This window comes from Monodelphis domestica, chromosome 4 (assembly GCF_027887165.1).
Source record: "Monodelphis domestica isolate mMonDom1 chromosome 4, mMonDom1.pri, whole genome shotgun sequence".
NCBI classification, from domain to species: Eukaryota; Metazoa; Chordata; class Mammalia; order Didelphimorphia; family Didelphidae; genus Monodelphis; species Monodelphis domestica.
In genome coordinates, this window is record NC_077230.1 from 338542125 (window position 1) to 338565959 (window position 23835).

At 43.4% G+C, this 23835-nt stretch overlaps 1 protein-coding gene across 1 annotated transcript in view; it reads left to right on the plus strand.

Annotated features, from left to right (window-relative positions):
• The window catches only part of TENM4 (teneurin transmembrane protein 4), a 749441-nt gene that overhangs the window by 668087 nt on the left and 57519 nt on the right, over window positions 1-23835 (plus strand). The window contains exons 20-21 of the mRNA XM_056826133.1: window positions 15292-15524; window positions 23004-23158. Of these exons, the coding sequence (XP_056682111.1) occupies window positions 15292-15524; window positions 23004-23158 (388 nt within the window). The remainder of the gene's footprint in view (window positions 1-15291; window positions 15525-23003; window positions 23159-23835) is intronic.

A 23835-nucleotide genomic window follows, 5' to 3' on the forward strand; every position in this document is an offset into this window, starting at 1 on the left:
CCAAACTGGATGACCAGCTGTTCCATGAATTCATAATACTGCTTTCCAACTCTGTACATCCCATTCTATCACACTTGTGAGGTGGTCCCTCTTCATCGCTTCCTTTTGAGAAATTCCTTTTGTCCAATTCCGCCTCCCCTATGGAGCTTCCTCTCCTCCACCTAGCTTAAAGCAAACCCTCCTCAAAAAGACCAAAGAAGGGGCAGCTGGGTGGCTCAGTGGATTGAGAGCCAAGCCTAGAGACAGAATGTCCTGGGTTCAAATATGACTTCAGATGCTTCCTAGCTGTGTGACCCTGGGCCAGTCACTTAATTGCCTGTTCCTATCCCTTGGAACTGATACTTATTGTTGATTCTAAGACAGAAGGTAAGGGTTTTTTTTTTTCTTTAACGGGGGGAAAAGATTTAAGAGTCTTTATCAGATACCTCTTTTGTACCTCTCACCCCTTACCTTGTGTTATAATTTACTGTGAAGGTTTTCTGTCCCTTTGGCAATAGAATATAATCTCTTTGAGGGCAAGGAACATTTTGTTTTTGTCTTTGCATGGCCCATGTCTGGCACAAAGCAGCTGCTTAATAAATGTTTGTTAAATTGAATCAAACTGAATTAGGAGAAAAGCATTTGCATTATCTCGCATCATGACCTTGGACAAGGCCCTTACCTTCTCAATCTACCAGCTTCCCAGTTTGGTAAAACAGGGATGGTCCTCCCTGCCCTGTCCCTCTCTCGAAGGGCCACTACAGAGATTAAATGAACTAAGAGATATAATAATGAGGACTGAATGCAACTGTTGTAAAGGCCTGTGAAAATAGAGAGTCAATCTAGGAGACAGGAAGTCCTGGTTCAAATCCAGACTCAAACACTTCCTAGTTGTGTGACCCTGGGCAAGTCACTTCACCTCAGTTGTCTAACCCCTTGCCACTCTCCAGCTTTGGAACCAATGCACAATTTTGATTCTAAAGTGAAAGTAAGGGTTTGTTTGTTTTTTTTAAGTCTATCTCTCTTCAAATGGATGGTCTTATCAGTATATATAGGAAAGGAATCATGATTAACAGAAAGTATCAGTTCATGAAATCACAGTACAATTATGGCAACTTCACTTATATTTTGTTGAGCCAAATGATCTTTGAAAATTATTTGCAAAGTTAGATGTGTGCATGTTTATAGATATAAATTAACCAGGGCCAAAGTGTTCACCACCAGGCCTTTAGGGATGTAGCAGAAGCCTGTCTCCCATGGCATGGAGGAATTCCATGCCTCTGGGAACTCAGACCCTAGAAATATTCACATATGGTAATGCAGAAATCACACATGCACTTTCAGCAAACATTCACCGATTCCTATTATGTGCAGAGAGCCGTGCAATTCACCATAGGGAACCCGAAGACAAGAGAGACACATACCCACCCTTGTAGGGCCTCCCTCATCTCTTCTCTCTTCCCTAATTTGGACCCTCATTCTCTTTCACTTGGATGATCACAGCAGCTTTCTAATGGGCCTCGCTACCTCCTCTTCCTCTCCTGAAACTCAGACTTCAGATCACTGTCAGAAAAATCCTTCCTAGGGGCAGATGGGCAGCTCAGTGAATTGAGAGCCAGGCCTAGAGATGGGAGGTCCTGGGTTCAAACATTTCCCAGCTGTGCGACCCTGGGCAAGCCATTTAACCCCCATTGCCCAGAGAGAGATGAAAGGAAGGAAGGAAGGAAGGAAGGAAGGAAGGAAGGAAGGAAGGAAGGAAGGAAGGAAGGAAGGAAGGAAGGAAGGAAGGAAGGAAGGAAGGAAGGAAGGAAGGAAGGAAGGAAGGAAGGAAAGAAGGAAGGAAGGAAGGAAGGAAGGAAGGACGGAAGGAAGGAAGGAAGGAAGGACGGAAGGAAGGAAGGAAGGAAGCAGGGAGGGAGGGAGGGAGAAGGAAGGAAGGAAGGAAGGAAGGAAGGAAGGAAGGAAGGAAGGAAGGAAGGAAGGAAGGAAGGAAGGAAGGGAGAAGGAAGGAAGGAAGGAAGGAAGGAAGGAAGGAAGGAAGGAAGGAAGGAAGGAAGGAAGGAAGGAAGGAAGGAAGGAAGGAAGGGAGGGAGGGAGGGAGGGAGGGAGGAAGGAAGGAAGGAAGATCCCTCCTGCTCAGAAATACTTCCTATTGTCTACCAATTAAATTTTAAACAATTCTTCCTAAATTCAAGACACTCTACAAACAAGCACCACCCAGGCTTTCCAGCTTTATCTTCTTTTATTTCTATATTCCAGCCAAATGGAATACCATTTTTTAATACTCCTTGGGGGCAAGAGGAATGAAAATGGTGGTGGAAGTACAGATAAGACATATATGCAGATGGCTATAATACAAAATAGAAACACAAAATAATAATGATGTAAAGTACCACTAAATAGAATGCAATGGGTAAATAAGAGACATATAAACAAAGTGATGGGAGCAATTCAAGAAAGAGGAAACAACTTCCATGTGGGGGGAGAGAATCCGGGGTGACTTCTAGGAGGAGACGGCACCTGATCTGAGCTTTGAAGGATGGAAAGAACTTCAGTAGGAGAAGGGGAGGAAGAAGGGCATTTTATACATGTGTCTCTACATCTATAAAGAAATATATGTCTATGTATCTATATCCCTGCATACAGATGTATAGACACATATTTCTAAATCATCATTCTTAAGAAACAAATGTTTTAACCCCCATCTAACCCTTGTTAAAGGACCAAAATGTCAGGCGCCTGAGCTATCGTGCCTCTCTGCGAGCCTCTCTGGAGCGGGTAAAATCCTAGGTCCTCCGCGATGCGTAGCGGCTTGTAAGGGAGCCCACTGACAAGTCATATCCAATCTGAAATACATCAGTGTCCCAGCTGCTGGATCTTTATTTATTACCGCACCGCTCGGTACCATTGCTGTCAAGTTTTCAGTCTGCTAATAATGATGCTATCCCAACTTCTAACACTTCATTCTTTCTTCTATTTCCTGCCTTCCTGTCTTCTGTCAGAAATAAAGATTTCAGACATAGGTAAGCCAACCAGGGGCACACTTCCCGCCTCTCCCTGCCTTGCTGCATGTTGTTGTATGGTGAGCCACAGGTCCCATTTCCAGATGATTCCATAACCAACGTAAGCCTGATGGAGGGGGATCAGTCACTGGGAGCAGGCGGAAGCCATTCATCAGGAGGTGGGACGGGCCAGAACTCCCCTCCGTCTGGGGCAGAGCAAAATGGTTTATTTGGCCGTGGACGTGAGGAATGGAAGGGACCAAGGCGAGGGGGGACCATCTTAAACCCTGCATCCTTTTGCATAGAAATGTTAGTGCGGGGGGTTTAACTGTCCTTCCAGGAAAGGGCAGGGCCCACCAAAGCCAGGCCATCTTGATAATAGATATTTTAACAACCTCCCCGGGAAGAAATTGAGACCTCAGCCACCGTGGCCGGGATCCAAAGGCCAGCAGGCGTTGGGGCGTTGGCACATTTGTGGGCATCCCGCGTGCCCGGGACTGGGAGGCCTGGGAGACAGCTGTTCTATAGTCTGATGGTTTGCCAGGAAGGGCAGAGGTAAAGGGGGGACCGTCAGATAGTCCAAGCAACGAGACTCCTAAAGGAAATGGCTCCCCAGGTGGAGCTTTGTCCCAGGCACAGAATGTCTGTCATCCAGCTGCATGGGGACTCTCGAGCAGATTTTGACCCCATCAGCTCCACTTGGAGGAATGTCAGCCCACCACCATCACTTGTCATTGCCAGATCGCCTCTGCCTTCTGCCAAGTATTTATTCGTTTCCATTTCCCAGGCTGCCCATCCTCACACAGTTATGGATGGCTTAGCACATAAAGCATCCATAGACTTGGGTTTCACATTTGCAGAAATGGATGGCCATTCTCCAAGGGCGGATTAGGCCTAGACCATTGGCCTGGAAGTCGAGAGGCCCAGATTCTAACCCCAGCTCCATTGCAGCCTGGGTCAGACCCCTTACACCCATCTCCGCTCCTGGACGGGCTTGAAAATGGACCGTGGCTCTTCCAGCTTTAGCACGCACTAGTGTGTGGTGGAACGTTCTCTATTGTGGGGCTTCTCGCATCCATTCTAGCTCTACGTTCCGTTTACGAACGTTCTCCATTCTAAGGTCGTGTCTAACGCTCGTGTTCTGTTCTGAGGCCGATGTCGGCTCTGATATTGGGGGATTTATGCATGCTATGAACGTGGCACTGGACTAGGGACCCCTCGTGGCTCACTTGGCATTCCAGAAGACCACGTCCTGAAGACTCGGGAATGACTCCCGTTGTGCTTCCGAGGAGCAGCGATGGAGAAGGGGTCTCTTTCCATCATTCATTCGCTGCAAAGTTATTTGCTCTCTCACTACCATGTGAAAAGGATAAATGGAAGCCTTTTATAAATGGCGCCCATTAGGGAGAATCAGAATCCTGCACTGACTTTTCTGGGTAGCCTGGGAGAATTCACATAGCTTCCAAAGGCACAAATAGTATGACTGGGGTGGGGGGCAGCTGCAACATCTGGGTGCCACCAGGAAGATGAACCTCTTAAGACCCAGAAACATCTTTTATGCATGTAGGCAGCAAAAATTTAATTAAGCATCCCGGTAGATGGTGGATTAAGAACCAAGCTTGGAGATAGGAAGTCCTGGGTTCAAATCTGGCCTCAGACACTTCCTGGCTGTATGTCCTGGCAAATCACTTAACCTCTTGTCCTTCCTGCTCTTTTGTCTTAGAACCAATACACAATATTGATTCTAAGATGGAAGGTTAAGGAATTTATAAAAAAGCATCTACTATAGGAGATAGCTCCTAAGACCAATGGAGAGGACTTGGCATTCACAAAATCTGGACCTATGGAACTGAATTCTAACAGGTTCCCCCTCCCAGTAGGAAAGGCTTGGAGTATGGGTCCAATGATAGATTGTATGTCTGCCATCTGAGGGCTAGCCTAGGAGAAAGAGGCTCGCCTCCAGAGAGACTGTGCGATCATGATTTCTTTATACCCACTGGATATTAAAAGCATTGAAATAGTAGAGGAAATAAGGGTACATTCAAAGCGCCCTGAAGAATGGACATAGAAAGTATATGTAGTAGAAGGAGCCCGGCCTGGGAGTCAGGAGTCCTGGCACCTAGTTCTCTGTAGGCCCTGGGACAAGTCCCTTATTTTGGTGACTGGTCTCTAGGGTCCCTTCTATTCAAAATCTGAATCTGTATGGGATGCACTCCTCAAGGTACGGGGAAAATGGGGACATCTCCAGTCAGTGGCTGGCGCTGAAAAAGACGTGGGAATTCCAGTGGGCTGTGAGTCTACAGTCCTTTGGAAGCCTGGATCTCTTCCACCACTCCACCCTCAAAAAAAGGAAAAGAACATGCTCTTAGGTTAAATTCAGAGAGGGGAAACTGTCCTCTCTTCCGCTCCGGTCAGACTTCATCTAGAGTACTGTATTCAGTTCTAGGTATCCCTTTTTTTCCTTTTTAAATAATATTTTTTCCAATTACATAGAAAGACAATTTAAACATTTGTCTTTTTTTTTAATTTCGAGTTCCAAATTCTCTCCCTCCCTGCCCTCCTCACGCACTGAGAAGACACGTCATTTGCTATAGATTATTCACATGCAGTCATGCAAAATAAATTTCCGTGTTTGTCTTGTTGTGAATGAAAACGCAGTGGGTAGCCCACTTCGAGGGAAAACATTGACACAGTGAGACACATGAAGAGGACAGTGACCAAGAGGAAGGGGGGATTTGAGACCAGGTCGTACAAGGACTGGGTGAAGGAACTAAGAATGTGTAGCCAGGAGAAGGGAAGACTCCCTTATGGAGAGGGCAATTTTGTTTCACAAAAGAATAGATAGAGACTTTACGCTTCTTCTATTTAACCCCACAGGGAAGAACTAGGAAGAGAAGGGAAGAAAACTAAAGAATTGAGACTAGAGATATAAACATAAATATGAAAAATGTGCAGTCCTTGTAGTTATGCGACTTTAAAATCTATAAAGGTGGAAACATTATAGATATTATAGATGCACAAGGGAGAGCGAGATAAGACTGTAATATAGTGCCATGCCTGGAGCCAGAAACACCCATTTTCTTGAGTTCAAATCCAGCCTCAGACACTAGCTGGGTGACCCTGGGCAAGTCACTTCACCCTGTTTGCCTCAGTTTCCTCATCTATGAAATGAGTTGGAGAAGGAAATGTCAAAGCACTCCAGTGGCTTTGTCCAGAAAACACCAGAAGGGGCCATGAAGGGTCAGACACAAGTGAAAAATGACTGGACAACCAGAACTGAGGCTCAGAGTTTTTAAGAAGCTTACCCCTAATCGTGAAGCTAGAATGTCCTGAGTAATGAACCCAGGACTCATAACTCCCTGGTCCAACTATCTTTCCAATACATGTCACCGAGATCCCTTCCAAGCACCAATGTTCTACAGTTACACGATGACGCTAAGCACTGGAGATGACAAAGTAAAGCAAAAGGGAGCAGCCAGATGGCCCAGTGGATGGAGAGCCAGGCCTGGAGAGGAGAGGTCAGGGATCCAAATCTGGCCTCAGACCCTTCCTGACTGTGTCACCCTGGGCAAGTCACAGTTTAGTAGAGAGTACGTCCTAATGCTGTTTGAGGCTTTTACTGCACAGATGGCAGACCCTATATAAAGGAACAGTAGAGGGTGATCACAAAAAGAAGAGACTTGGGGGAATTGGGAAGGGCCCCCAGAGGAGGGACAGGAGCGAGAGGGAATGATGCAGGGAACTCTTTATGGTTTCTGAGAATTACAGAAGGCCTTGGGGAAGTGCAGTCTGGTCCCAGGATAAAGGGATGGCTTCCTTGGAGCCACAAGCTAAGGACAGCCTGCATTCAAGTCACTATGAGGGCCAGAAATAAGTATTTGTCCGATGACTGTGGCCTGCTGCTCTCTGCACTCTTTTGTGTGTGAGAGCAGGGAGAGGGAAACGGGCATAAAGCCTTTGATCTCTCCTACCGTAGAACCCTCCATAGCCTTGGGTTTGACTTTGCTATTTGAATCACGTATCACAAAATGTCTTAGAACCTCAGGGACCACCCAGCCAACCCAGAACCTGCGCATGAATCCCCTCTACAATATTGCGAACAAGGAATCATACAGCCTTCGATGGAAGATTCCTAGTGATTCACTACCTCCCAAGAAAGCCCACTCCACTTTGGGACAGATCTAATTTTAGGATGGGTTTTTTTTTCCCCCTTAAAAAAGAATTCCACACACTGATCCTAGTTCTAGCCCCAGGAGCCAGGGAGGAAAAGCGTAAATCCTCCTCATCATGTCAGCCCTTTAGAAATTTAAAGACATACTTCATGTTTTTTCCCATTCACCATCTTCTATTGTCAGACATGCATCCTTGAACAACATTTTCTGAAACCTTCATTATTCTTTTGGCCCCATCTAAACCATGAGGGACAGCATGGCACACTGGATTTGGAGTCTGAGGATCTGGGTTCAAAATCTGGCTCTGAAATTTTTTTTTAAACTCTTACCTTCTGTCTTAGAACCAATTGGTTCCAAGTGTGGAAAGGAAACAAGCCTGACAGTTTGGGGGGGAAGGGGCCAACTGGGAGTGGCAGTTGGGTCTTGTGACTAGCACTTCCTTCCTGCCGGGTAGGACTTGCTGCCTGGTTTTGGAGGAGGAAGGAGCTGGTCAGCCCAGTCTGGTGTGGTGTGCCACCTCTTTCTTGGTTCAGCCTGAAGATTCAGACCCAGTCTCTTCTTAAGGTTAGAACTGTTCTTGTTTGCTTTCTGTCTACTGCTAAGATTCTAAAAAGACAAAACTGGACTGGCTCGCCAAAAACTGTAATATTTATTGGGAAAGGAAAGGGAATTAGAAAAATGGGGGATAATGGGAGGTTTGTAGCAGGGTATGGAGGAGAGAGGGGAGAGAGGGAATATTGCTAGGTGAGGCAAGGGAGGGAGATGCCCCCTGCTGAGAGGAAACAGCAGGAGTCCGATAAGGTCTGTTTTGCCTTGATGACTGAACTGAAGTTCAGCTCCTTCTATGACCAGAAATGATAGTCCACTTATCTGACTGCGAATTTAAATAATATAAAGTTTATTAACCAGTTTGGATTGGAGTTTTTTCTCAGTTTCAGACCTGAGGCCAGGCCCCAGAGGCTGGCGGAGGGTTCTCCCACTCCTGTCTACTCTATATCAGTCCAGTTTTGTCTTTTTAGAATCTTAGCAGTAGACAGAAAGCACACAAGAACAGTTCTAACCTTAAGAGACTGGGCTTGAATCTTCAGGCTGAACCAAAAAAGAGATGGCACACCACACCAGACTGGGCTGACCAGCTCCTTCCTCCTCCAACACCAGGCAGCAAGTCCCACCTGGCAGGAAGGAAGTGCTAGTCACAGGACACAAGGCAGAAGAGTGGTAAGGGTTAGGCAATAGGGGTTAAGTGACTTGCCCAGGGTCACACAGCTAGGGAGTGTCTGAGGCCAGATTTGAACCCAGGACCTCCCATCTCTGGGCCTGACTCTCAATCCACTGAGCCATCCAGCTGCCCCCAAACTGGCTCTGCAGTTTACTAGTTGTGTGACCTTGGACAAATCACTCAATCCTCCTTGGCTTCATTTTCCCCACCTGTTATTTGAAGAGATTAGACTAAATAGTGGTTTTGTCCATATCCCCTGGTCCTATACTTGTCCTGTTATTTTTTTTTAACCCAAGTGTAGGACTCTTACATTTATCCCTATTAAATTTTATCTTATTATACTGAACCCATCATTTTAGATTGTCAGATATTTTTGGATCCTCACTCTGTCATCTGACATATTAGTTATCCCTTCCAGCTTTGTCTTACTTATAAATTTGATAAGTAAATTGGATCTGTGGTTTCATTCAAGTAATTGATAAAAAAAAAAGTTATAAATGGTGCCGGGGCAAAATATAGATCCCTAGGGCATTCCACTGGATACTTTATTTTTGGTCCAATCATTAAACCATTTCCAAAACCTCCAAACTATGCTGCCATCTAGCCCACATTTCTCCATCTTTTCTATCAGAAAAGCATTAAAAAATTTGTCCAAGATTTTGCTGAAATCCAGGACTACCATATCCAAGGCACTTCCTTGCTCAACCCAGATCTGGCATTTATCTGGCATCATCTTGAAGCATTTCAGAGCAGCTACATATATTTTCTGGTTGGAGAGGGGAACTTTCTTATAAGAGAAAGAAATAGAGCCCTTGTTTGATATTTTGAGCATACAGAAAGATACCCCCTCATTCCTGTTCAGTGTTTTGTCCCTGGCTTTCAGACATGTAGTATGACGAGAGTCACTTTGCTTGTCTAAGCATCATTTTCCCCCATCTGTTGAATTATATGGTTTCTAAGATCTCAGCTAGCACTAACATTCTATGTTCTAAGGTCCTTCTAGCAAAAGCATCTCACAACGTACATGCCAAGGTCCCATCCATCTTCCAAAATTTTGTTCCAAAGTCCTTTCCATCTTTAACATTCTATATACCATTATCCTTTGTTCCAAGTTCCATCCAAATCTAAAATTCTATGCTCTAACAGTCTGTGATTTGTTCAAGGTAAGCAATTGTATTTTCTAACTTCCTCTTTTAAAATACATGCAAAACAGAATCAGGAAACCTGACTCAATTTGATCATCTGCAAAATGAAATCCTTGAACCATATGGCCTCCAAAGTCCTTCTCAGTTTTTAACATGCTCTACTTGTAAATCTTCTCCCTCAAAATGGCACACACCAGATCACTTCTATAGCTCTTGGTCCCAAGTTCCCTTCTCTAATTCATTTGGGAAGATAAGAAAGTTGCCCTTGGTGACAGCACCCTCAGGGATGAAAGACATCTGCCTCAGGCTTTCAGAATGAGCTTGCTGATTACATGAGTACTTCAGTTGTTACCAAAACCAATGTGGGTAAAGGACAGACATATATTTCTCAGTCTGTAAGTTTTCTCCACAGATGATTCACTAACCTTGCCAAAATCACTGACTAAAGCTATTTGGGGAGCCCACCCAGAGTGAAGAAAGCCTGCCTTCTTGCTTAGCTGTCACAAAGGGACTAATTCTTATCTGGGTCTGAGGTAGACCAGAAGGTCCCTTTTGAAGACAGAAACATGGCTATCTCAGAGCTAGAAGGGAACTCAAAGGTCATCTTGTCCTCTTCCTGCCTCTTGCCTAAATTTTCCCTATGACCATTTCTCCAAGAATCCATCCCACCTCTGACTAAGGACTTCTAATTTTGTGGAATTCTCACTTTCTTATAAGGTAGTCCATTCCACTTTCAGATTTTTTAAAAGAAGCTTTTCCTTATAATAAATTGAAATCTGCCCCTTTTTAACTTCCACACACTGTTCCTACATCAGCCCTCTAGGTCTGAGCACAGTAAGTCATGATGAGCCTTCAGGTGGCAAGTATCCTGTTCCCACGAAGTCCCCTCTTCTCTAAGCAAAACATCCGGGCCCTTCTCCACCCTGGGGACCCTCTTGGATGGAGTGGTACCCACAGACACTTCCTAGCTGTGTGACACTGGACGAGTCACTTAACCCCCATTGCTTAGCCCTTACCACTCTTCTGCCTTGGAACCAATACACAGTATTGATTCAAAGATGGAAGGGAAGGAATTTTTTAAATTTTTTAAAATTTAAAATTTTTAATTTAAATTAAATTAAAAATTTTAAATTTTTTAAAAAATAGTACCCAAAACAGAGCATACTACTTCAGATATGATCCAAACACTGGCCTTTTTTTTTAAATCCTTGCCTTCATCTTAATATCAATATTGTGTATTGGTTCCAATAGAAGGGTGGTAAGGGCTAGGCAATGGGCCCAAGTCACACAGCTGGGAAGTGTCTGAGGTCAGATTTGAACCCAGGACCTCCTATCTCTAAGCCTGGCTCTCAATCCACTGAGCCACCAGCTGCCCCCCAACACTGGCCTTCTTAAAGGACCATGAGCTACATGCTGGCTCACTGCTGACTCATGTCAAGCTCATAGTCCTCAAGTAAAGAATCTAAGGCAAGGGCAGAAACATGCCACCCATTTATATATTCACAACAAACTGATGGATCAGCCTAGTACACAAAGCCAGGAGAAGTAAAGCCGTGGCATGTCACAGACCCTCAGAGCTGGAAGCACCAATACGTGTAATCACAAGAGCGCTGAATTTGAGAGTTGGAAAGGATCTCCGCAGACCCTGAATCCAGTCCATCCCTGAAAAGGATCCCCTCTATGACAATAGAGCCATTATCCATCCTCCTGCTTGAAGACCACTGACCTCTTACCCTCCCAGGCAGCCCATTCCACTTTTTTACGGGGTTCTAATTATTAATATATTTTAAAATATACTTAAATATTTAAAATATTTAAATATATTTAAAATAATATAATTAATTGTTAGGAAATTCTCATGGCATCGCTTACTAGAACTCCTGTTCTCTCCCTCATCTTGAGGAGGAAACCAGAACTCACAGAGGTCAAGCAGCTTGCCAGGGATGACCCAGTGGATTAGCACTGATTAGAGCAGATTTTCTGACCCAGGACCAAAGGCTACTTCAGATCATCTCCCGCACCCAAGCCCTCCCTTGTCTGCCTCCCTCCGCTGTTGGTGATCTGAAAAATCCCCAGCGTGAGTGACATGTCTCGGGGGCCTTCAGAGTAAACAGTGAGCTGAAAACGGGGGGGGCTGATGAGAAGGGACAGGCCCTTCCCCACTCTGACCCTGAGGGCCTGCTTCCCCTGAGGCGTCTGTCACCCACTTACAGGGACAAGGAAGGATGTGAAGTCATGGCCCACCTGCCTCCTGTCATCAGGAGAGTGGGATGCCTGGAAGGTCCCCCTAGTTGTTGTAGCTAGAATACATGTCAGTCGGAGAGCTGAAATCTGCCTAGACTTTAGTAGGCTGTCATGGGATTGTTCCAGGAATCAGAGGGGGAAATTCCTCTTCTACCCACTGAGGCATCCCTAACTTAAGATAAACCCACATTTCTGTAGCGCTCTGCTGCCCTCCTCAGACCAACCCTGTGATGTAGGTAACATAAAGATGATTGTTAACATTTTACAGATAAGGAAACTGAGGCCACCAGACAGAAACGTGTAGCTGTTAGTAATAACAATAGCCAATATCCACAAAGCACTTTCAGTTGTCCAAGTGCTTCATCTACGTTATTTCATCTGGTCCTCACTCCAACGTGTAAAGTAGATGTCATTATTATCTCCATTTCATGGATGAGAACACCCGGGCTCGGAGCGGTTAAGTGAGTCTCCGAGTCCTGATTCAAACTTAGGCCTTCCACACCCTACAACACCTAGTTTCTGACGTCACATCTAGGGTTCTTTCCAGTATACCACAGTGGAATATTGTGCAGGTGGAAACTTGCCGCACCTGCGCTACATTGCCAGCATCCTTTTAAGTTACGTCCTCATTTTACGTAAGGATGCTTGGGAGATCAATTTGGCTGAGACCCACGTGTAGGGGCTCTTTTGTCAGAGCTTGTGCTTTTGGTAAAGTTGCAGGTGGGAGTCTCTGGCTCTCTTTGCTCTGCTCTCTTGACTGAAAGAATCCATTTTCTTTTCCTTCTCTTTTGATTATTAAAATTCTACAATTTCTCAGCTATGGGAAGGGGGAATATGATTCTTGTAACCAAGGAATAATGGTCTAAATTGACTAAGTAAAATTTTCTAATAAAATAAAATAAAATCCCACAATTTCTAATTGCTTTGATGCCATTTGAGTACTTTAAGAAGGACTGGCCGGCCAGCTGGCCTGTAAGGGTAGGAACAAATATACCTCACCTCCCTGGATTAGACCAGACTATGCCCCAACTCAATTTCCAGTAACATGTGCCCCCTAAAACAGACATGTCAAACATGCTGCCCACGGGCTGCTTTGCAGATCCCAGCACCAGTGCAACCCAAATCAGATTGAGATGTAATTTGGAAATATTGAACAAAATAAAAATACCAAAGAACATGGAGTACATTAAGTACAGCCTGCAGAGATGCGCATATACCATGTAGTACAAGTTTGATACCACAATCCTAGAACACAGCTTTGGTGCTAGAAGAGATGTATGGATTCAAATTTGAGAAGCCCGCGTGATATTGAAATTGGGAGAGAGGATGTGAGAGAAAGAGAGAATCTTATCCTAGATGCCCAACATGGTATATCCTGCAGGGCCACTGCCATCACTAATCGGCGATCCTTGAGCTTGTCCACTGTGGAAGTGTGGGCCTACCACAAATCAGTCCTAATTCATTGTGAGCCAAGTCAAGAATCTTTCCATATTCAGACCTGTTTTCATATCCCATGGAAAGAATGTTGGCCGTGACATCCATGGCCTTGGGTTCAAATCTTAGATCTGCTTAGATTGCTTAGAATCTGCTCAGATTGCTTAGAATCTGCTCAGATTGCTTAGAATCTGCTCAGATTGCTTAGAATCTGCTTAGATTGCTACCTCTGGGGCCTCTTTCTTATCTGTAAAATGAGAGAGTTGTACATGATTCTTGCTAAATCTCTTCCCACGAGTCTCTGATCCTGAAAAGACCTAATTCGGGGAGGCAGAATAGTGTGATGCAGGGATCACCAGCTTTGGAGTAAGAGGGCTTTGGTGTACCTCTAGGCCCTGCAAAGTCTTAGCTGGGTGACCTCGGCCAAATGGCTTCTCCTTTTTGGGATCTCAGTTTTCTCTTTTATCAATCAAAAAGGTTGGATCAGATGGGCTAAAGTTCCTTCTAGTTCCAAATCTTATAATCCTGTGAGTTTTATGAATTTACAGGAACCTCGGTCACTCTCGGAGGAATACTGCCTCTGAATCTGAGAATGTAAATCCTTGTGAAGAGGTCTATATTGTGTTATACATGTTGTAGGCAATATACATTATATCTTCAGGTATCATGTCAGAGACCTGACACCTGCCAACTCAAAAGACAGTCCCTTAAATAAACACGGAACAGTCATTACTTTGTCTAACTCCTTTCTTTCGTTCTTGTCTATTACCTCTCAATTCCATTTCTGATCTCGTGCCTCCGAAATGTACTACCTTTTAGACGAAGCAGAAGGCTCATTTTGGTGGATGCTGCTTTGTTTTCTAGGGTTAAACTTGCCACGTCTCTTCTTTCACCAACTGGCTGTAGAGTTTCTGGGCTCGTGCCAAAAAGAGTCTTCAGTAAGGTCTGGGACAGACAGAAAAGTGTCAAAGAGCAGCACTGACTGGCCTGGCATCAGAATTCTTGGGTTTGAGTCGGGCACCAGTTGTATGAGCCTAGATCAGTAATGTTTCTAGGCCGCATCTTTCTCTTCTTGTCAAATGAGGGAGTTGGAGTCTCCCATCTCCAAGTTTCCTTCCAACTATATAACATTCTTTGGTTCTGGGATAGAATCAAGCAAGGATAAATCCTAAGACTTACACAAGCCAAGTTCCCCAAGAGGAGTCTCCCAAGGGATCTGCAGTTTGCTTTCTTAAAACTATTCATGTTTATAATAATATTAATGACAATAATAGTTACTTAGATGGTGTTATGTGCCAGGCACTGTGCTAAGCTTTACAGTTATTCTATAGATGAGGAAACTGAGGCAAACAGAGATTAAGTGACTAGTTATAACATGATATTATGTTAATAGTATATAATATATGGTATATTCTAGTGTTCATAATGATAATAATAAAATGAGATAATATATGTAAATTTAACCCTAAAATTCTCTAGAATGTAAGTTATTATTGTTTCTATTATTAAGCTATGACGTAGCTAATCTTAAATGGATAGACTCAGTGTTTCATTTAATGAGTATTGATTTAATATTTGCCATGTACAGAGCACTATGCTAGGCCCTAAAGGACATACAAAGATAAATAGGATAGTTTGTGTCTTCAAAGAGTTTAGAGTTCAATAGAGGGGATAAGACATGCCCAAAGAAAAATAAAAAATTAGCCCATGTTAAGTACAGCAGGGAAGTAGAGAGTACTATGAAATGAAACTATGTGTAGTCCAAAGACACAGTGCTATGAAGTTAGTACTAAGATTAGACATGGGGAAGAAATCACTTGTAACAGAGGGAATCTGGGAAATGTTCCTGGAAAAGGCAGTCAGAACAGAGCATCGAAAGCTGGGTAGGAAGTCAATAGGCAGAGTATTCTCAACATAGGGAATTGCATGAGCGAAACTCTTAGCTAAGAAAAGTCCTCCAGCTGCCTGAATATCCCAGCCTCAAGACACCCTTGCTTGCATCTTCAGGATCTTTGGGGTGATGGCCATGTGTTCTTTCTTCTGTCCTGTTAGGAGAAAACAACCCAATTAAAATTACTTTTTTCTTTGCCTTTCAGCCATAGTCCAGCTCATAAGTACTACCTGGCAACAGACCCCATCACTGGATCCGTCTTCCTCTCTGACACCAACAGTCGGCGAGTCTTTAAGATCAAGTCAACCACGATCGTGAAGGATGTCGTCAAGAATTCCGAGGTGGTGGCGGGGACGGGGGATCAGTGCCTTCCTTTTGATGACACTCGCTGTGGCGATGGCGGGAAGGCCACAGAGGCCACACTCACCAATCCCAGAGGTGAGGACAAATTTGTAGCCAATCTTTCCATAGATCAATCCTGGTAGTAAGCAACAGTTTGGGGTATTTAATATTTAATTGTAATTTCTTTACTATCTCATGGGAAATAAATGAGAATGGGTTGAGAAGCAAAACAAAAACAAAAAACCAACCATCTGTGTGAATATTGGTTAGCAAACCTGGGAAAATATAGTTCAATTTGGTCCAACAACCATTTATTAAGTGCCTGCTGTCACACAAGGCGCCATGCTTGGTGCTGGGTGTACAGAGATAAAGAACACTCCTTGTCCTCAAAGAGCGTACCATCTCATAGGAGAATACAATGTACAGTTGTCCCTTCCACATCATGACTTTCCCCATCATGGTGGGCATAAGAAATTAAAAGGGAATTTGGGTGGAGAGTTTACACAGAAAAAGCTTAGAAATGCAGAAATGTGTACTTGACCCAAATTTTACATCAGGGTACTGAAAGTACCCCATAAAGGGAAATGGAAAAAATGCAGACTTCTTTTCTGGTACTAAGGGAAAGGCAAAACATTTTCCTGGCTTTTCCAGATTGCAGGGGCGCCACGCAGGACGTGGAAGGCATAGCTATGCACATAAAGAAGCATGATACGAGTAAACTGTGTGATGCACAAGATTTCAGACAGGGAGATCCAGTTAGGAAGCTATTATGTAATAGTCAGTCATCAATAAATATTTACTGAGCATTGCTCTGTGCTTAATACACACTGCCTACCCCGTGCCAACCCCAGGGGTAACAGATAGGAAAAGAAAGACAATCCCTGCCCTTAAGAAACCTAGAATCTAATAGCGGAGGACAACACACAAGCAAAGATGAAAATGGAGAGGTTGGTAGGAGAGGTAGCCAAGTGGAAGCATGGAGAGAAGCCCAAAATGGTCCAGCATGAGTAGACGGCTCCGCCTCCAAACAGAGGGACAGAGGGTGCTGATGTGATGTGTCACAGCCCTACAAAGAGGTGCAGAGAGGACATCCTTGGTGAAAAAGCTCTTCTTTCGAGGGCATTTATAGCTACAGTCTCCACCTTGCCATTTAGCACTGCTGTGGGCTTGGACCTATGAAAGAGCAAGCTGGATCCAATGGGGTTAGATGTCCTCAGAGATAAATGGAGAAAACATTCGTCCTTTTTTTACTTATATATACATATGGCTTCTTCCCTTCATAAGTAATCATTTTTCAAAATCATTAATGATTTAATTTTTAGTAGTACATCCTATTTGATCTTAATATATTTTTACCCTCTCAAATTTTTAGATTTTGTTCATAACCATAATAAAGGCTAGCATTGACGTAAGGCTATGAGGTCTGCAGACTGCTTTGCAGGTATTATCTCATTTGATCATCAAAGTAACTGTGTGAGATAAGTGCTCTTATTACCTCCATTTTTTAGAGGAGGAAATTGAGGCTGAGAGAGGATAAATGACTTCACCAGGGTCCTCTGACTTATTTCCATTATCTCCTGCCTTTCCATCAGGTATAAACTCATGAGATAAGACAGCTCTTTCTCCTTCCGGTGATTCCTTATTTCTAAAGGCAGAGCCTCTTCTACAAGCGTTTGGGTCAGGATTCAAAATTTCTGACTCCCAAGTGTAGCCACCTATCCATTTCACCACCTAGAAGGGAGGGCTCTGGGTAGAATTTACTTCTCTTTGTCCAGCTAGGTGGTGCGGTAGATAGAGCAGTGGGTCTGGAGTCAGGAAAACCTGAATTCAATTTCAGCCTCCAACCAGTACTAGCTGGGTAGTCTTGGCAAAGTAACCCTGTCTGCATTTGTTTTACTTACTAGCCCTGTGACCTTGGGCAAGTCACTTTACCCTGTTTGCTTCAATTTCTTCATATGTAAAATGAGCTGAAGAAAGAAATGGCAAATCACTCCTGTATCTTTGCCATGAAAACTTCAAATGAGGTCACAAAGAGTTAGACATGACTAAAATGACTGATCAACAAAAACATCCACAAAAATCAGCCATTTATAAAAACATAATATTGTACTAGAAAGCGCCTTAAAATAATCTTGGGGGAAAGCAGTGCGACAAAAATAATTGCCAAAGTGTTTTATGGTCTCCAAAGTATTCAAACAGTATGAATAGTAAACATCATTAAAAAATTATCACCATTTTACAGAAAAGGAAACTGAGGCTTAAAAGGCAAAGTTACTTGTCCATAGTAATTTAACCTGAATTTAAGATCAGCTCTCCTGACTCAGAAAGAGCATTAGATTTGACATCAGTTTCTAATTCCAATTTTACTTGTTGGTATTGTATGATCTTAAGCAAGTCTTTTCCGCTTGATGAAGCTAGATCAGATAATATCTAAGATTTCTTCCATCTCTAACCGTGTGAGTTTACAACTGCCCATTGAACGAGCTTCTTTTCCCTCTTTTTGCCTCTCAAAAATACACCCTCTTTAGGAGCTATCTGCCCTCCACAACCCGCCGCCCCACCATATTAGTCTAGCCTACATCTGAGAGTTTGCACGTGTCTCTGGCTCAGGAACAAAAGCCCCTTGGAGCCTGCACACCCTGAGGAGGGCAGGATAGCCACAGACATCGATAGTAGCAGGTGTAAATCCTGCAGGGGTGTCCCACATCACAGAACATTAGAATTGTACAGCAGTAGGGATTTTAGAACACAGAATTATAGATCAGAGAACGGAATTGTTACTATCTGCTTCAAATCCTGAAGGATCACAGATTTCATTGATTTGGGTAGAGGAGTAACTTGCAGATTTCCCCTTTAGAATTGTGGTTCATCTCATTACCCATCCTGTCTTTGAACCCTTTGAAATCTGCTCTAGGGATGGTTGGCAAACTCAGCCTGCCTTTTTCTTTTTGTCCTCCATCACTAACTAGAAGAGGGAGGGATTATTGTCCTACCAAGCCACTTCCACCCTAGCCATCAGTCCCATTTTTGTAGAACTGCAGTCATCTTGGACCTTTTAAACACAAATTTTAAATTCAACCAAGCTGTGATAAGTGGAATGGTTACTGTTTATACTGTGGTATGTTTTTGATTTTCTTTTTATACTGAATAGAGACCACCGGCGCCCAGGGTGTCTTCATTGGACTAGCCCTCTCTTGCTAAATCCATTTTTTTCTCATCATACATTTCTTTGATATAAAGCATATTACCAATGAAAAATCAAAGGGGTTTGGTGTGCCTCCTAAAAGGTGAAGCTTAAAAATCATCCAGTCACAATTAACATTTATTAAAGTCCTACTATGTGCCAGACATAGGAAAAGGACTGAGGAATCAGAGAAATACCTCCCCCCAAAAATGAATTAAATCGAAATGTGACTCTGCAGTTGTTTGAACTACTATAAAATCCCTAGGTCAAAGTGTTGGGTTGTTCTGGATGGGGACTGAAGGACCTTCTGAGGTCATCTTGTCCAATTCCTACCCAAAGCATCAATCCTTTCTCCAGTGGTCATTCAGGCCTGGTTGGAAGAGTTCAAGGAACATGGAAGGCCTTACCTTAGAAAGGATCCTGTGTGTCTGCTTCACAGAATCTCCAGGCAGCTCTAATTCTTAGGAATTCTTTGTTTTATATTGATCTGAAATTTTGGCTCTTTGTACCTTTCGCTCATTGTTCTTAGGTCTGCCCTCAAGGACAAAAAAAAAAGAAATTATCCTTCCACAGACGGCCTTACAAATCCTTGAATTCAACTATCTGTTATATCTCCCTTAAAGTATCTCTGCTCCAAGCTCAGACCTTCAGCTCCTTCAAAGTATACTCATATACAACAATTTTGTATCCCAGTCACTACTGTTCCCTAGTATTTACAGGGCAACGACACCCTTTGTTGTTGTTCAGTCATTTTCAGTCGTATCCAACTCTCTGTCACCCCATTTGGAGTTTTCTTAGCAAAGATACTGGAGCAGTTTGCCATTTCCTTCTCCAGCTCATTTTGCAGAAGAGGAAACTGAGGCAAATAGAGTTAAGTGAACCGCACAGCTTCAGATCTGCACAGATCAGATACGAACTCAGGAAAAGGAGTCTGTCTGACTCCAGATCTGGCATTTTATTCACTATTCCATCTATCTGCCTTACATACGGCCCAAGATCATAAATTAGGACTAGAATAAACCTCATAACTTATTTTACAAGTGAGGAAACTGAGGCCCAGAGAGGTTAACTAATTGGTTCAAGGTCAAGCCAGTAAGTAAGGGATGGGGGAAGAATGTGAATTCAGCATCCTCTGTCTCTTTGCAACATTAGCAACATCTCTGTCTCTCCATCAGGTATAAACCCCAAAAGGGAAAACAGTTCTCTCTCCTCTTGGTGATTCCTTATTTCTAAACTTTGAACCTCCTCTACCAAAAAATCTACATATTAAAAATATATATGTATAATTAATATATATTAAACCAAGGCTTTGTTAGAAGACTACTTAGCTTTCTTCTAAGCTTCTGTCTAGGATTCTACACACACACACACACACACACACACACACACACACACACACACACACACACACACACACACACACACACGTTGTGGCGGGTGAGTTGCCCCAAAGCCTGTAATTAACCCAGATCCAAGTGACAGCCCGCCACCACTGGCAGACAGTTTACAGAAGTCCATCTATTTAACACAACAAAAGGGAAGGAATTAATCAGGGGACTGATCATTTCTATTAGCTTGTGCAGCCAGAGCCATAAACAAAACCACCATTGTTAACTGAGTACTCATCAGTTCTGGCAGATGGCGGGGAGGAAACAAAGGACAGGAACTTATCCAGGCAGACAAGGAAACCCCTGTCTTGGAGCTCACAGAGCATAATTAATTTCTATCCAAGGCAGGCAAGGGAATGGGGATTCCCCTTCTATGAACCTACTTCATCCTCTTTTGGAAAATGACTCCCCAACATTTAGAAATATAATATCAATGAAGCAGTTCCTGGGGGTTGTAATAATGTAATAATGGCAGGACAAAAGAGCCTTCACCCCAATGGTATGAACCGTTACCCCCATTTTATTGAGGATAAAACTGAGACTCAGAGGATGTCACTTTCATGCCTAGTCACCCAAGGGGGTATTCAGTTCCAATCCAGGACACTTTTGACTCTCCTATATTGTGGTAAATAGTGCAGTATGGCCCAAGGAGCTAAGCTCTGTGACCTTATTCAAGTAAGTGCCCCTCCATGGAGCTCGGTGTTCCCCATGGTAAAATGAGGGGATTTGGACTACATGAGCTCTTAAGTGCTTCCCAGCTGTGTTGGGCCATGGTTTCTTAAGGTCTCTTTGACATATTTGCTTGCCTCAGACACAAAGAAGAAACTGACTCTCATCCCCACCAACCCCAGTCTCCACCGTGTTCAAGTATTGTTCCATAGTCATCAGATACCAGAGCTCGAAGGGAAACTATAAGGGATCAGGAGCACCTTAAAGAAAATCAAAGCGGGACAGGATTGTCCAATGGGACCCGTGGTGATGGGGAGCCAGGCTCCTCTTCTAGGTCATTTCACGGAATCTCAGAGCCAGAATAGCCTCAGAGGACATCTTGCCCAGTTCCTACCTGAACAAGAATCTTCCTTACATGGCGGCATAACACAATTACCACATTAATGGCATACCAAAAATGCCACATTATGGCGTACCATAAATGTTTGAGGAATTGTTACTTAATGAGCCCAAAGCCACATATCTGAGACCTGGCATCATTGAGCCTGGTTCTACCCAACAAATGGCCATCAGACCTTTATTTAAACACTTTCCCTAAAGAGGAATCCACTACCTTCCAATCTGGGCCACTTTGGGAGAATTATAATTGTTAGGAAGGATTTTTATGATATTAAGCTAAAGTCTGACCCTACTTCCACCTTTTGCTCTTCTGTCCCATCATGGAGGGGAAAAAAATAATAAGTTGACTTCCTCCTCTAAATAACAACCTTTCAAATATTCACTATACCTTTATTTACTGTTAAAACTTAGAATCATAGAATTACAGAGTTGGAAGGGCACTCCAAGGACATCTTGTTCAATCCGCCCCCCCAACATAATTCCCCTCATTCTCAACAGTCATTCATTCAGCTTCTTCTGGAGTGTCTCCAGTAATGGGGAGCTCACTACCACATCATCACTACCCCCTCCACAACTCACCTAATTCCCCAAAATAGTCTATTTTGGAACAGTTCTAAGCATTAGGAAGTTTGTTTATGACTATCATTTTTCTCTCTTTGTATCCTCAACACCACATAAAGTACCTGGCACACAATGGCAAACCATAATTACCACATTGATGGCATTTCATAAATGTCTGATAAATCATTACTTAATTAGATTAAGCCCAAAGCTACCTATCTGGGACCTGGCATACCTGAGCCTGGTTCTGCCTTTCTGATCCAAACAAATAAGTCTCATCCAATGACCTTTCAGATCTTTTTTTAAAGGCCAACATTTTGATGATGGCCTGCCCCATTCAAGATGCTCAAATTGCTACCATTTTCTCTGCACTGAGAAAATAGGGACTGAAAATCTCATGACAATTCTCATTTTTTACAGCCCTTCATAGCTACAAAGCACTTTTCCCCAGACCATCATCTGTATTGATTTTCACAACAACTCTGTGAGATTGACAGTGCCAGGAATATCATCCCCATTTTACAGATAAGGAAACAGGATCATAAAATGTCTGAATCTGGGGGACAACATGCCACAGTGGGGATTATTGCACTGTCAATAGCAACAGAGTGTTTTGGAGATGTCATTCTCCAATCTCACATCCTTCAAGGGATCCAGCAGGTGCCTGTGGACTGCATCAGGCCCACTGATTTCAGCTGACCTTGTACTTTGAATCACCTTGGCATCCCAGGTATCACCATGGCTGAGAGCACTGCACCTGGAGTTAGGAAATCCTAGGTATAAATCCTGCCTATGACATTTGCTGGCTAGCTGATCCTGGGGAAGTCACTGGTCCTGACTAAGCCTCTCATCCACAAATTCTGCAATAATAATAGCCCCTCTTCCCCCTCCCCAAATCTCTCTCTCTCTCTCTCTCTCTCTCTCTCTCTCTCTCTCTCTCTCTCTCTCTCTCTCTCTCTCTCTTTTTTCTTTCCTTCTTTCTTTCTTCCTTCCTTCCTTCCTTCCTTCTTTCCTTCCTCCCTCCCTCCCTCCCTCCCTCCCTTCCTTCCTTCCTTCCTTCCTTCCTTCCTTCCTTCCTTCCTTCCTTCCTTCCTTCCTTCCTTCCTTCCTTCCTTCCTTCCTTTCCTCCCTTCCTCCCTCCCTTCCTCCCTCCCTCCCTTCCTTCCTTCCTTCCTTCCTTCCTTCCTTCCTTCCTTCCTTCCTTCCTTCCTTTCTTCCTTCCTTTCTTCCTTCCTTCCTTTCCTCCCTCCCTCCTCTCTTTTTCTCCCTTTGTAAGCTCTTTAGTTATATTCTTTTATTTATTTATTAGTTGGCTCTGAAAGTCTATAGAAATACTAGTTGTTGTCTTATTATTATTATCTTTCCTCCCCTCAGGTATAACAGTGGACAAATTTGGGCTGATCTACTTTGTGGATGGCACCATGATCAGGCGCATTGATCAGAATGGGATTATCTCCACTCTCCTGGGATCCAATGACCTGACCTCCACCCGGCCTCTCAGCTGTGACTCCATCATGGATATATCTCAGGTAAAAAAGGCCCTTGAGTTGAGCAACATTCCAGGCAGGAAACTCTTGTCTTGCAGGTCCCTGAGATCTTGTTTGGGCTATGCTGTCCCAGACCTCAAGTTGCCACAAAGGATCTAGCTGGAGGCCCATTTCCTTGTGGCCTGGTCATTTGGCACAGCCCAGCTTTGACCTGAATCAGATTAACATCGAGGAAACGGTGGTTTGCACATATACTTTTGCCGGAATTAGCAACAACAGGAAGAGAAGTCTTGAATTACATCAGATTGCAAATTGGTTACAGTCTCGATCAACGCTAGCTTTTTAAGCCCTTCAGCTCATAAACACAGCAGCCCACACAAGAGTGCTCTCTCTTTCAATTATGACCTTTATTTTTAGAACTTGTCAGGCCTCTTCCTGTGACCCAGGGCCAGTGGCCCACCTTTTCCCCACCTCCTACAAAACTTACACTAATTCAGTGCCTAATAATAGTAATAAATAGTAATAGTAGTAATAGTAAAAATATAAAAGATTATATTATATGTAATATTATGTAATATAATAATAGTAAAAAAATTTTTTTCAATCACATTTTGCTTACACATCTCATTTGACCCTTGTAACCACCCTTTATGAGATTAGATAGTGCATATATTCCAATCTTGGGTCTGACTTAACCTCCTTCCTCTATTCACCAATTA